Raw genomic sequence first — 12849 nt, forward strand, 5'->3', positions numbered from 1 at the left:
CATTTGAACAGATCACTTTGACAATTAGTGAAAAGATCAGTGAGGAGGAATAAGAATGGAAGTAGGCATGTCAATTTAAAGGGCCCCCTAGAAAGCAGGATGATGCCTTAGGATACTCAGAGATGGAGTCTCACTCTGTAGCCCAAGCTGGAGTGCAGTGGTGCGATCTCGGGTCACTGCAACCTCCACCTCCTGGTCTCAAGTGATTCTTGTGCCTTAGCCTCCTAAGTAGCTGAGACTATAGGCACGTGCCACCACACCCGGCTATTTTTTTATATTTTAGCAGAGACAGGGTTTCACCATGTTGCCCAAGGTGATCTCGAACTCCTGAGCTCAGATGATCTGCCCGCCTTGGCTTCCCAAAGTGCTGGGATTACAGGCATGAGCCACCACACCTGGCCTACATTAATACCTTTAAACATAGATAGTCTAAAATGTTGACTGTAAATAAAAAGAATATGACCTGACAAAATTTTAGAAAGGAGAATTTAATGCGTCAGCTTTATTGGTAAGAAAAAATGTACTTCATGAAGATTTGTAGACTGTTAGTACTTCAAAAGAGGTGTGATAGACCTCTCAGTAGGTGAAATGTGCCAAGCTTACTAATAAGATACCTGTATCATTTCAGACTACTTATGATCTTAGTTATAAATGTTCTCACCGGGTGCTGTGGCTGACGCCTGTAATCCCAACACTTTGGGAGGCCAAGGAGGGCGGATTATTTGAGGCCAGGAGTTTGAGACCAGCCTGGCCAACATGGCGAAACCCCGTCTCTACTAAAAGTACAAAAAATTAGCCGGGCGTAGTGGCATGTGCCTATGGTCCGAGCTACTCGAGAGGCCTAGGCAGGATAATTGCTTGAACCTGGGAGGTGGAGGTTGCAGGGAGCTGAGATCGTACCACTCCACTCCAGCCTGGGTGACAGAACGAGACTGTGTCTCAAAAAAAAAAAAAGTTCTCTTGCTTTTTATTATATATCATATGATCCTTCTTTCAAAGAGCAGTCTATGCTAGAACTACAAAATTATCTTAAACTGGAATTTAAATAAATTGTATAAAAGGCTATAGTTTGAAAGCGAAACTATTACATTAATCCCCAACTTTGAATTTTATGCATATTCCAGAAAGTTGACATTTACCTTAAGCTGTAAGACAAAAATCTTAATTTATCTTCATTTATTTTAATTTCATAAAAAAGAAAATATCCTATTTCTTTCTTTTCTTTTTTCTTCTTCTGTTTTTCTTTTTTTAGAGACAGAGTCTTTCTCTGTTACTCAGGCTGGAGTGCAGTGATACGATCATAGCCCACTGCAGCCTTGAATTCCTAAGCAAGTGGTCTTCCCTCCTCAGTCTCCCAAAGCACTGGGATTGCAGGCATGAACCACTGTGCCTGGCCAGAAAATATACTGTTTTTCACTTGGGATTGTTTTAATAATAGCAAGTTATGAAATGAAATGATGGCATAGGGTAGCTGTTTTAGAAGTGATGTGGTGTCCCACCACACAGAAACTGAGCTGAAAGTTAGAAACCAAAAGACTTGAAAATCCTGGTATAATTATTTTCAGGAATGATCAAGCTAACAAAATTCAAAAGTAACAAAGGATTTTGGATTGTTTTAAAAATAGTTTTTGTTTACCTTTCTACCAGCAACTCGCATAGGTTTTTGGATAAACTTTATTGGACTCATGATTTGCCTTAAAATTTGAGGATAGTTTTTTTATCTATAGGGTTTTGGACTGACAAGGAGGAACTAAAGAAACTGAGACAAAGTGAAGTGGTTTTCAAGCCACAGAAGAAATGTCAAGAATATGAGATGAGTCTGGAAAACTGGGCCAAAGCAGTGAAACGCTCCATGAATTGGTATAACAAGACATAACACTAAATGAAATGATCAAAACCATAGGTAGCTGGTTTATGTGACGTGCAGATGAGATGAAGCTCAGGGATAACCAATATGACAATGACTAAGAGGAGAAAATTTTAAATAAGCTTCATAACTTAAGAAGCATTGCTTTTAAAAACAAAACAAAACAAAACAAAACAAAAAACTCTTTATTTTTTTCCCCTAAACCATGGTAAGGCAGCAGTACCTCAAAACTTTATATCTTCTATTTTGTAGCAAATTCCAAAGGACATTGGTCATTTCCAACCTTATTTTGACAGTTATGGGTCCTCTTCCTTTTTATACTGGGTCAGTGGTACATAGGAACATAATGATTTACCATCCAAGCTAATTGTTCTGGGTCAAGCACCATGCACATATTGTTCCAAAATTATGTGAAACGTATTTCTTTAATTCTTTAAGTGGGCTATTTGAAGTACATATAGCTAAAAAGAAAGAATAACTGAGAAAATGTGGAATTTTGAAACATTAATATTTTATGTTTAAAGCCATAATTTCCTAATATTATATCCAAATATGAGCTTAATATGTCCCTCTCAGATAAGGTTATGAGTTAATGATTTTCTTTACTGGTCTTAAAGACACTGCCTTAATTTTTCCTTGTTCAACCAAAATCTGAGCATTCTTTCTATGTTGAAAACACTGAAAAACTAATTTTATTAATGAACTAAAAAGAATATTGATTTTTAAGAAACAGAAAAATACTACTTATTTTCCTTCTCAAATAACGTTTCTTTCAAAAACTTCTGGCTGAAGTATAACATGCTGGTAGTTAACATAAATCTTGCCTTTCTCTTGTTCTTTATCTTTCTTCGTTGTTTAGATGCTTGTATAAATGTCTTTTGTTTTTATTAAGTGCCTAATTGACAGAGCTTAATTTGAAGAAAGTGCCCTAATTTATTGACCACTTAAGAATTGCCTTTATTGGGGTATTTTATTTGTTCCTGCGTCTTTTTGATGTTTGTTCAGTCTACTCATCCTCTGAGTATGTGCGTCGGATAGCTTATAGAGGGGAAGAGTGTGTGTCTATGCTCAGGATTGCCCTTCAGCCACTCAGCCAGAGATCCACAGGGAGCAGCAAGGACAGTCTCACATTCTCAGACTTTCTTGCAAGAAACAGTGAGGAGGAGTAAGTTGTGAGTAGTGTCAAGCTGGATGTAGAATTGTCCTAAGGCAGTTGACCCCACCTTCCAACATGTTTTCACTTTATTTGCCCCTCCCTACATTTGGGGTAGGTTCCATTTGGATTTGCAGCAATAATGACTTTATTTCTCTCTTGGTCAGGATTTAGCACATAAAATCCTTTTATTATAGAACTAGCTATTTTAGTTACATAGTAATGTAACTAATGGAGAGACTTATAGAGAATTTTGTTTTTGCTGTCATATATGTCCATTTTGGAGACAGATATGATAGAACTAGAAATTAAGTTGCATTTCTGCAAGTGCCATTTGAATGAACTTCAAGTATCTTCTTAATTATTAAATTTTCTGATGAAGGCATTGTAACAAATTATAGTATTATTAAATCTACTAATTAAGATTTGGAAATATTTTTGTTATTAATAAATAGAGGTATTTCATTTACTGTAAAAAGTCAAACTTCATTATGTAGATAAATCTTATTCTTTTCATTCTTTCCCCTGTTTACATCCTTTTTACAAAGCTTAGTCACCAATTAAAGCTTTCCTATCAAAATCACATGGAAGCTGCTCTGTTGTTCTACTGTTACACATTCTGTTTCTCAGTGAGTGTAATTTTTTTTTTCTTTTTCTTTTTTTGTAGAGACAGGATCTTGCTATGTTGCCCAGGGTAGTCTTTAATTCCTGGCCTCAAGTGATCCTCCCACCTTGGCCTCCCAAAGTGCTGGGATTGCAGCTGTGAACCACTGCACCCAGCCAATGGGTATAATTTCATAGGAAATAATTCTTTTTGTCAGAATATACTGAATTGTAATATTAATACCTGAAAATTTGTTAGTTCACTTCTTTTCCACGTTCTTCTTTCCCAACATATAACCACAAAATAAAGGATAAATACTTTGGGCTGGGTGCAGTGGCTCATGCCTGTAATCCCAGCACTTTAGCAGGCCGAGGTGGGCCGATCATTTGAGGTCAGGAGTCCAACCTGGTCAAACACGGCGAAACCCCGTCTCCACTAAAAATACAAAAATTAGCTGGGCGTGGTGGTGCAAGCCTGTAATCCCAGCTACTCGGGAGGCTGAGGCAGGAGAATTGCTTGAATCTGGGAGGTGGAGGTTGCAGTGAGCCAAGATCATGCCACTGCACTGTAGCCTGGGCAACAGAGCGACACTGCATCTCAAAAAAAAAAAAAAAAGATCAGTACTTTTCAGATAATGTTGGACAGTAACTTTGAATGTCATCGGAATTGAGCATCTCCTCAAGTGTCAGTGGCTATTTTTTTCTTCTGTGAATCTAAAAACTAATATTTTATTTTTAATATTTGTGGGCATTTTTAGTGATAAGAGTTTAATAAATATTTTCAGACTTAACCAAAATCAGAAACATGACATTTGCTTTTGTGGTTGCAGAAACAGTTGATAAGATCAATTGAGCAACAAAATTGTCCTTTCTTTTTTTTTTTTTTTTGAGACGTTGTCATGCTCTGTTGCCCAGGCTGGAGTGCAGTGGCACGATCTCAGTTCACTGCAACCTCCCCCTCCCGGGCTCAAGCAATCCTCCTGCCTCAGCCTCCCAAGTAGCTGGGATTACAGGTACGCGTCACCACGTCCAGCTGATTTTTGTATTTTTAGTAGAGACAGGGTTTTACCATGTTGGCCAGGCTGGTCTCAAACTCCTGACCTTGTGACCCACCCACCTCGGCCTCCCAAAGTGCTAGGATTACAGGCGTGAGCCACCGTGCCTGGCTTGTCCTTTCTATCTTCCAAGTTTATTTTTCATTTGTATGCTAATATTTGAAGTTTAGAAAAATTTGTGCTACTTCTCAGCATGTTTTATTTTCCCATTATAGATCTATCAGATATTTTTAGAAGGTCTGCAACTGTCTGATAAAGGAAGAGAATGTTCCTGTTCAATCTATCTTAAAGTGCTACTAATTGCTTTTATACTATAGACGTACTGATTTTTTCATCTTTTTTATCCAACCATGGCATGGTTTCCTAGTCTCAGCATTGACATTTTGGACTGGATAAATCTTTATTTTGGGATGCTATGCTGTACTTTATAGGATGTTTAGCAGTATCCCTGACCTCTGCCCTCTAGCTACAAGTACCATCCTCCTAGTTGTTATGGCCAAAAATGTCTTCGAACATTGCCATTCTGAGAGGCAAAATTGCCCCCAGTTGAGAGTCACTGATACAGGCTGTTAGAAGAAAATCGAAGACTCAGTGAATATAGTGTCATACTCCTTCTCTTTTTGCCTCATTTTACCTTAGGAAATGGTTGTTAGCAAAAAAATTAGTTAATCGTATCTTGAAATAAATAGGGTTTCTATTTTGCTGATTAATGAAGAAAAAATAAATCTCAGCTGGGCACAGTGGCTCACACCTGTAATCCTAGCACTTTGGGAGGCCAAGGCAGGCGGATCACTTCAGCTCAGGAGTTTGAGACCAGCCTGGGCAACCTGGCGAACCCCAGTCTCTACAAAAAATACACAAATTAACTGGGTGTGGTGACACACACATATAGTCCCAGCTAACTAGGGGGCTGAAGTGGGAAGATCACTTGAGCTCCAGGAGGTGGAGGCTGCAGTGAGCCACGATCGTGTCACTGTACTGTAGCCTGGGTGGCAAAGTGAGACCCTGTCTTAATCAATCAATATCTCATGCTGTAATTGTCTTCTGATGTTTTCATCAGCCCCACCTCTGCAGCCTTAATTACTGGAGTAGGTCCATGATTTCAGTGTAGGGTTAATGTATTCTGCAGATCATCTTTGATTTGACCTGCTTTTTTGCTTCCTTTTTATCTCTGAACAAAGGAGATAATCATTCTCTTTAATCTGCCTTCTGTGTAAATCTCTACCAGACGGGAAGCTCCCTGAAAGCAGAAACTGTCTGCTTCCCCAGAACTTAGCACTGTGCTTTCATGTATGTGGGATAAATTTTTACTTTGTTTGTTAGTGCAGCTTTGTTTGTACACGTTATCCTTGATATTACATACCTTTGTTGATGGGGGCAATTTATATTTGTTGTGAGTAAAATACTTTTTTGTTTGATTAAGAAGAACTATACTCTTCCCAGCACTTTGGGAGGCCAAGGAGGGCGGATTACCTGAGGTTGGTAGTTTGAGACCAGCCTGACCAACATAGAGAAACCCCATCTCTACTAAAACTACAAAAAAATTAGCTGTGTGTGGTGGCACATGCCTGTAATCCCAGCTAGTCAGGAGGCTGAGGCAGGAGAACCACTTGAACCCCTGAGGCAGAGGTTGTGGTGAGCCGAGATCGTGCCATTGCACTCCAGTCTGGGCAACAAGAGTTAAACTCCATCTCAAAAAAAAAAAAAAAAGAAGAAGAAGAACTACTCTGTAGTGAGAGCTGGAATCCTCATATTGTTTATTTAAAATTTTTGGCCAAGTACAGTGGCTCATGCCTGTAATCCCAGCACTTTGGGAGGCTGAGGCCAGAGGATCACTTGAAGCCAGCAGTTCAATTACAGCTTGGGCAGCAAAGCGAGACCTTCTCTCTACAAAAAAATTTTTTTAAATTAGCCAGGTGTGGTGGTATGCCCCTGTAGTCCCAGCTACTCAGGGAACTGAAGCAGGAGAATCGCTTGAACCCAGGAGTTCGAGGCTGCTATGAGCTATGATTGTGCCACTGCACTCCAGCCTGGGCAACAGGGCAAGGCCCTGTCTTAATAAAATAAAATAAAATTCTTAATATGTTTATATATTTGAAAAACTATTTGTGTAGAGACACATGTCTGTAAATACACATAGATATATTAACTTTTTAAGCTTTAATTGAAGCCTTTCTCTTCACAGGTTTTATATATTTGACTGCAGATGACTAACAGATTGAATTTTAAGAGTGCCAAACACTCTGGTGCTATAGGGAAGGAACTTCATAAATAGCCCCTCCTGTAAGGGACCAGTCTTTAATTTAAAATAGTCCAGCCCAGGAATCTGGCAAGAATTTTGTAATTATTTGAGGAGAGATGTAGATATACCCTGGAGTTCTTTGACTTTAAGTTATTCTAGAGTCATCCCAGAGATGGCCTAGAAGACTGGAATCTACCCCAAAGGATTCAGAATCCCTTTGGGAAATTTAGACTATGATTTTCAGTAAGAATTAAAAGCCCCAAGATAAGCATGGTGGCTCACATCTGTAATCCCAGCAATTTGTGAGGCCAAGGCGGGAGGATCGCTTGAGCTCAGGAGCTTGAGACCAGCCTGGGTGACATAGTGAGACCCCACCCATCTCAATTTTAAACAAGAGAGAAAAAGGCCAGGTGCAGTGGCTCACGGCTGTAATCCTAGCACTTTGGGAGGCCAAGGCGGGTGGATCACTTGAGGTCAGGAGTTCAAGACCAGCCTGATCAATATGGTGGAACCCCGTCTCTACTAAAAATACAAAAATTAGCCAGTCCTGATGGCGTGTGCCTATAGTCCCAGCGACTTAGGAGGCTGAGACAGGAGAATTGCTTGAACCCGGGACTTGGAGGTTGCAGTGAGCCGAGATTGGGCCACTGCATTCCAGCCTGGGTGACAGAGTGAGACTCTGTCTCAAAAAAAAAAAAAAAAAAGGGAGAGAGAGAAAAAAAGCCCCAAACATACCTTAGGCCTTTACAACCTACTTGGTCCCAGAATCGTCTTATTGTAAACCCAAAGCCAGGTCTTCTGGTTCGAACCAGTCAAAATGGGTAATCTAAAAAAGTTAAATAGATGATTCAAAATCATGTTGGTTGTTTTTTTCTTTTCAAATCCCCTTTCCAAGTAAAAGGAATCTTTTTTTTTTTTTTTTAAGTTTTGAAGCCTCATAGCCATACATATTATGGCACCAGCATCTGTTGGCACCTAAGTCATTGGCTGTATCATATTCCCATGGGACCCTTGTTCCTAGAGGAATGCAGGAATGATCTTGGAGTGGGAAGGACAGAGACAGGTGCTTGCAAAATCAGATATTTCTGAAATTCTCTGCTATTCTATTTCTACTGTCTTTCCCCACTTTACTATAAATTTGGTGTGTTATAAAATGACTGTGTTTAGATAGATACCTGTGATATTTAGGAAACAAATGACATAGAGACTCCCATTTAAATGAATCTTATCTTTATAAGAAACGGCCAAACTGTTTTCCAGACTGGCTATACCATCTTACATTCCCACCAGGAATGTATGAGTGATCCAGTTTCTCTGCATGCTTGCCAGCATTTGGTGTTGTCACTATTTCTTATTTCAACCATTCTGTTTATCCTTTTCAGTGAAATTTCTGTTCATATCTTTTGCCCATTTGCCAATTGAGGCAGGAGGATCACTTGAGCCCAGGAGTTGGAGGCTGCAGTGAGATATGATCTCTAAATGTTTGCTTAATGAGCCATATCTTTAAATATCTTTTTTAAAGTTTTTAAAAATCAGTCCAGTGGTTTATGTGATTATGTGGGATTTTTTTAAATCTTTCCAGGCAAAATGTATATAGCATTTTGAACATATTTACACTGTACTGAGCCCAAGAGTTCTCATATTCTTTCTTCACCCATTATAGAGTATGGTAATAATACTGTATAATAGTAAATTTTCAAAGATATCTTTATTTAGAATGTTAGAGTATACAGATATATACTTTGTACATAGTTATCATAATGTTTCTAACCTTTTTATTTAAAGTAGGCTGATTTGTGTAAAGGTTTCAGAATGATTTTGTTAATAAGTTATTAGAAACTTTCCTATTTGTGCAAGATGGTAAATGTAGATTCCAATTTGTATGCCTCAGTGAATTCATAATCTTATTTCTCTGATGTGAGCCATCATACCTGGCCTTCTCTGATGTTCTTAATGAATTTTGCAGTTTTATTAAATTGTCATTGAGAACCTCCTAAATCACTGTTAAGATCTATACAAAAAATCAAGGATCCACAGTAATAGAATATTTTTCATCTGCATATGAATTTTTCCCTTCCCTTTTTGTCTACTTTTAGTTTTTTTAAAAAATTACCTGGACATTCTTATTAAATACTGTTACCTGTTTTGGTTTCTGCACATTAAGAAAGTCACAGAGAAGCCAGACACAGTAGCATGGTCTTCTATTCCCAGCTACTCAGGAGGCTGAGGCTGGAGAATCACTTGAGCCCAGGAGTTCGAAGATAGCCTGGGCAACATGGCGAAACTTTGCAAAAACAAAAACAAGGCCGGGCGTGGTGGCTCACACCTGTAGTCCCAGCACTTTGGGAGGCCAAGGCGGGTGGATCACGAGGTCAGGAGATCGAGACCATCCTGGCTAACATGGTGAAACCCTGTCTCTACTAAAAATACAAAAAATTAGCCAGGCGTGGTGGCAGGCGCCTGTAATCCCAGCTACTTGGGAGGCTGACGCAGGAGAATGGCATGAACCCAGGAGGCGGAGCTTGCAATGAGCTGAGATTGCGCCACTGCACTCCAGCCTGGGTGACAGAGTGAGACTCCATCTCAAAAAAAAAAAAACAAAAACAACAACAACAACAAAAAACAACCAGAGAAATAGTACTTGTTAACTACAGTTGTGACTGTAGGTAAACTTGGGCCTTAATATGGTTAGACGAGAAGGGTTTTATGTAACCTTGCCTTTTTAGATCCTATTTAGACTTACTAGTCTATATTCTACATTCTTGCACGATGGAAATTACTAGGGAAGTGGGATAATTCTTTGTTGTGGGGAAAATAAAATTTGTTGTGAAAATATACTGTATTTTAAAATATTCAGAAAGATTATAAATAACTGGAGAAAAGATAATTTCAAATACTAATGTGATGGAATTAGCCTAGCAGATGTTAAAAATCCTTTATGAAAATTATAATCTAAAATTATTTGGGAAATTACAATGAAACTGAATAATCTGTACATGTTGGTATATTAAAGCCATTTTTATTTTGTGTTTCTCTGTTATTTGCTTTGAGTTCACACACATATTTAGTGACATCTATATGGGTGGAAAATTCAGTCAGATAATCTGGATTCCATTCCTTGACCATAGTGGAGTCTCTCATGAGCCCACAGTATTATTTCATAGTAGAAGATGTATGAACATTCATAGTAGAAGAATGATGAACGTTGAGTTGTTTGAAGAAAGGAAGAGGTTTTGGTTTTGTCATATGTTGTTTTTTTTTTGTTCAGAGTAATATTAGTCTACTGAAGAGGACAAGGAACAGGGGACATTATGGAGATATGTGGAGCTGACGTTGCTGAAGTTTCTCTGGTTATTTTGTAGCAATAATTTTGAAGAATGGATTTTATTTACAAGAAATTGTAGAAAAAAAGAAATGATGATGATATTGAGTATTTGTGTATTTTTTGCTCTTTAGAAAGAAACAGAACCCATTGAGAGGTGGAGCTTAGGCTGGAAGTGGTGGCTCATGCCTATAATCCTAGCACTTTGGGAGGCCAAGGTGGGAGGATCACTTGAGGTCAGGAGTTTAAGACCAGTCTGGCCAACATGGTGAAACTCCGTCACTACTAAAAATACAAAAATTATTCAGGCGTGGTGGCGCATGCCTGTAATCCCAGCTACTCGGGAGGCTGAGGCAGGAGAATCACTTGAACCTGGGAGGCCGAGGTTGCAGTGAGCCAAGATCGCACCATTGCATTCCATCCTGAGGCATGAGAGGGAAACTCTGTCTCAAAGAAAAAAAAAAAAAAAAAAAAAAAAGTGGAGATTATAAGGCAAATACATTAGATTTGCCAAATTTTCCTTCCCCCTTGCCCACCACTTGAGCAAGAACATTTGCTACCAGATCCCAGGGAGTTCTCATATCCTTTCACCCAGCCCATGGGAGCCCTTGTCTTCTCTCTTCCAGAAACCCATTATTTCTATTAGCATCCCAATCTTCATCACCAAACACCATCAAGAACTGAGAAGAGTCTGAAATTTTACTTTACTTTGGAAGCTAACAAGTTAGCCTCCCACAGTTTTATAGATACAAGTTGAGTATCCCTTATCCGAAATGCTGGGGATAGGAAGTATTTCGGGTTTAAGATTTTTTTTTTTATTTTGGAATATTTTTATTATATATACTTTCCAATTGAGCATCCAAAATCTGAAAACTTGAAATCTGATACCCAAATCTGAGCATTTCCTTCACACATCATGTCAGTGCTTAAAAAGCCTCAGATTTCACCAGCTTGGGCAACACAGGGAGATCTTTTTACTAAAAAAAAAATAAATAAGAAAATGATCATGTCACCACATGAAATGATCATGTCACCACACTCCACTCTGGGCAAGCAACACGCTGTCTCTAGTAATAAAAATATTTTAATTAAAAATGTCAGATTTGAGAGCATTTAGGATTTCAGAGTTTTGGATTTGGGGTGCTCAACCTGTACTGATGACAAAAGATATGAGACTCCTGCCTCAGAGATTAAAGACTTTATTACTCATGGCATAGCAAGCACCAATTATCTTCATATTTACGTTGGTCCTCCTTGCCTCCTAAGTCCTGTGAGGAGCATTTCAGGTTAATCCTGTGAATGCAGTGGTTTGTGGTAAAGCTGAAGAATCTCAGGCTCAGGAAACCTGAGTCTTTCGTAATAGATTGGAAGTAAACCTCTCTGATTCTTGTCCCAGAGGAAAATTATTTTCACGATGTTTGATCGTTGGTGTCGCCCTCTGCTGTGGAGGGAGACACCATCTCTGTCTTACAACAAAAGCCACAGTGTCTCTGCTTGTAACACAAACAGAAATGAGAAACCTATTTAGAATTGTCTCCCAATAATAAATTCATTATTTTGATTGTGGCAATGGTTTCATGAGTGTATGCATACATCAAAACTCATCACATTGCTCACTTTATTTACAGTTTATTCGGTGTCAGTTATACCTCAGTACAACTGGGGGGAAACAAAGTCTTGCTACTCACATATGTCATTGGGACCAGCAGTCTCAACATCACCTAGGTACTTTTTAGAAAAGCAGAATTTCAGGCCTTATCCCAGACCTACTGAATGAGAATCTGTATTTTAATAAGAGCCCCTGGTATTTAATTGTTAACTTTTTGTTTTGAAACAATTTTAGAGTTACAGAAAAGTTGTAAAAATAGTATACAGAGTTCCGTTTTCATTAGCTTCTCCTAATTAACATCATGTATAACCATAATACAATTACTCAAATCAGGAAATTCATATTGATACAGTGATCTTAACTAATCTACAGACCTTATTTGAATTTTGCCTGTTTTCTGAGTGATGTCCTTTTTCTCATTCAGAATTCAGTCCAGGATCCCACATTGTATTTAATTTTCATGTGTCCTTAGTCTCCTCCAATCTGAGACAGTTCCTCAGTCTATTTTTTTCATGGCCTTGACATTTTTGAAGTGTACTGGCAGTTATTTTATAGAATGTTCCTCACTTTGGCTTGGCCTGATTTTTTATTGTGTGTAGATTGAGGTTTTGCACTTTTGTTAAAATACTGCAGAAGTGATATTGTGGACTTCTCAGTGCATCCTATCATGAAGCTATATCCCTGTGTCTTATTACCGATGATGTTAACCTTGATCACTTGATTAAGATAAAGATAGTGTCTTCCAGATTTTCCACTGTAAGGTTACTATTTTTCTTTAGTAGTTATTAAGAATTTTCTGAGAAGATACTTTGAGACCATGTAAATGTCCTGTTTGCCATCACACTTTTCACTCACTAGTTACAGTGTCCATGGATAGTTTTCTCCTGCAACAATCATTCCGGTGTTGAGTGCCTAGTAATGGTGATTTTCTATTTCCATTATGCCTTTTTATTTATTAATTGAATTCTACTGTATGGAAGAGCTGTCTCTTATCCTCC

At 38.5% G+C, this 12849-nt stretch overlaps 1 protein-coding gene across 6 annotated transcripts in view; it reads left to right on the top strand.

Annotated features, from left to right (window-relative positions):
• GK5 (glycerol kinase 5) overlaps window positions 1-12849 on the top strand; it is a 78748-nt gene that overhangs the window by 63328 nt on the left and 2571 nt on the right. For 2 of the 6 annotated variants that reach the window (XM_055295181.2, XM_055295183.2), the window contains one exon: window positions 1728-10350. The exons of 1 other annotated variant lie outside the window; for it this stretch is intronic. In XM_055295181.2, the coding sequence (XP_055151156.2) occupies window positions 1728-1876 (149 nt within the window). In that variant the 3' untranslated portion in view covers window positions 1877-10350. Of the gene's footprint in view, window positions 1-1727; window positions 10351-12849 lie in introns of those variants that run through there. 3 more of the 6 variants (XM_063610676.1, XM_063610678.1, XM_063610675.1) reach the window with 3 other exon arrangements.

The sequence above is a fragment of the Symphalangus syndactylus genome, chromosome 10 (genome assembly GCF_028878055.3).
Source record: "Symphalangus syndactylus isolate Jambi chromosome 10, NHGRI_mSymSyn1-v2.1_pri, whole genome shotgun sequence".
NCBI lineage: Eukaryota > Metazoa > Chordata > Mammalia > Primates > Hylobatidae > Symphalangus > Symphalangus syndactylus.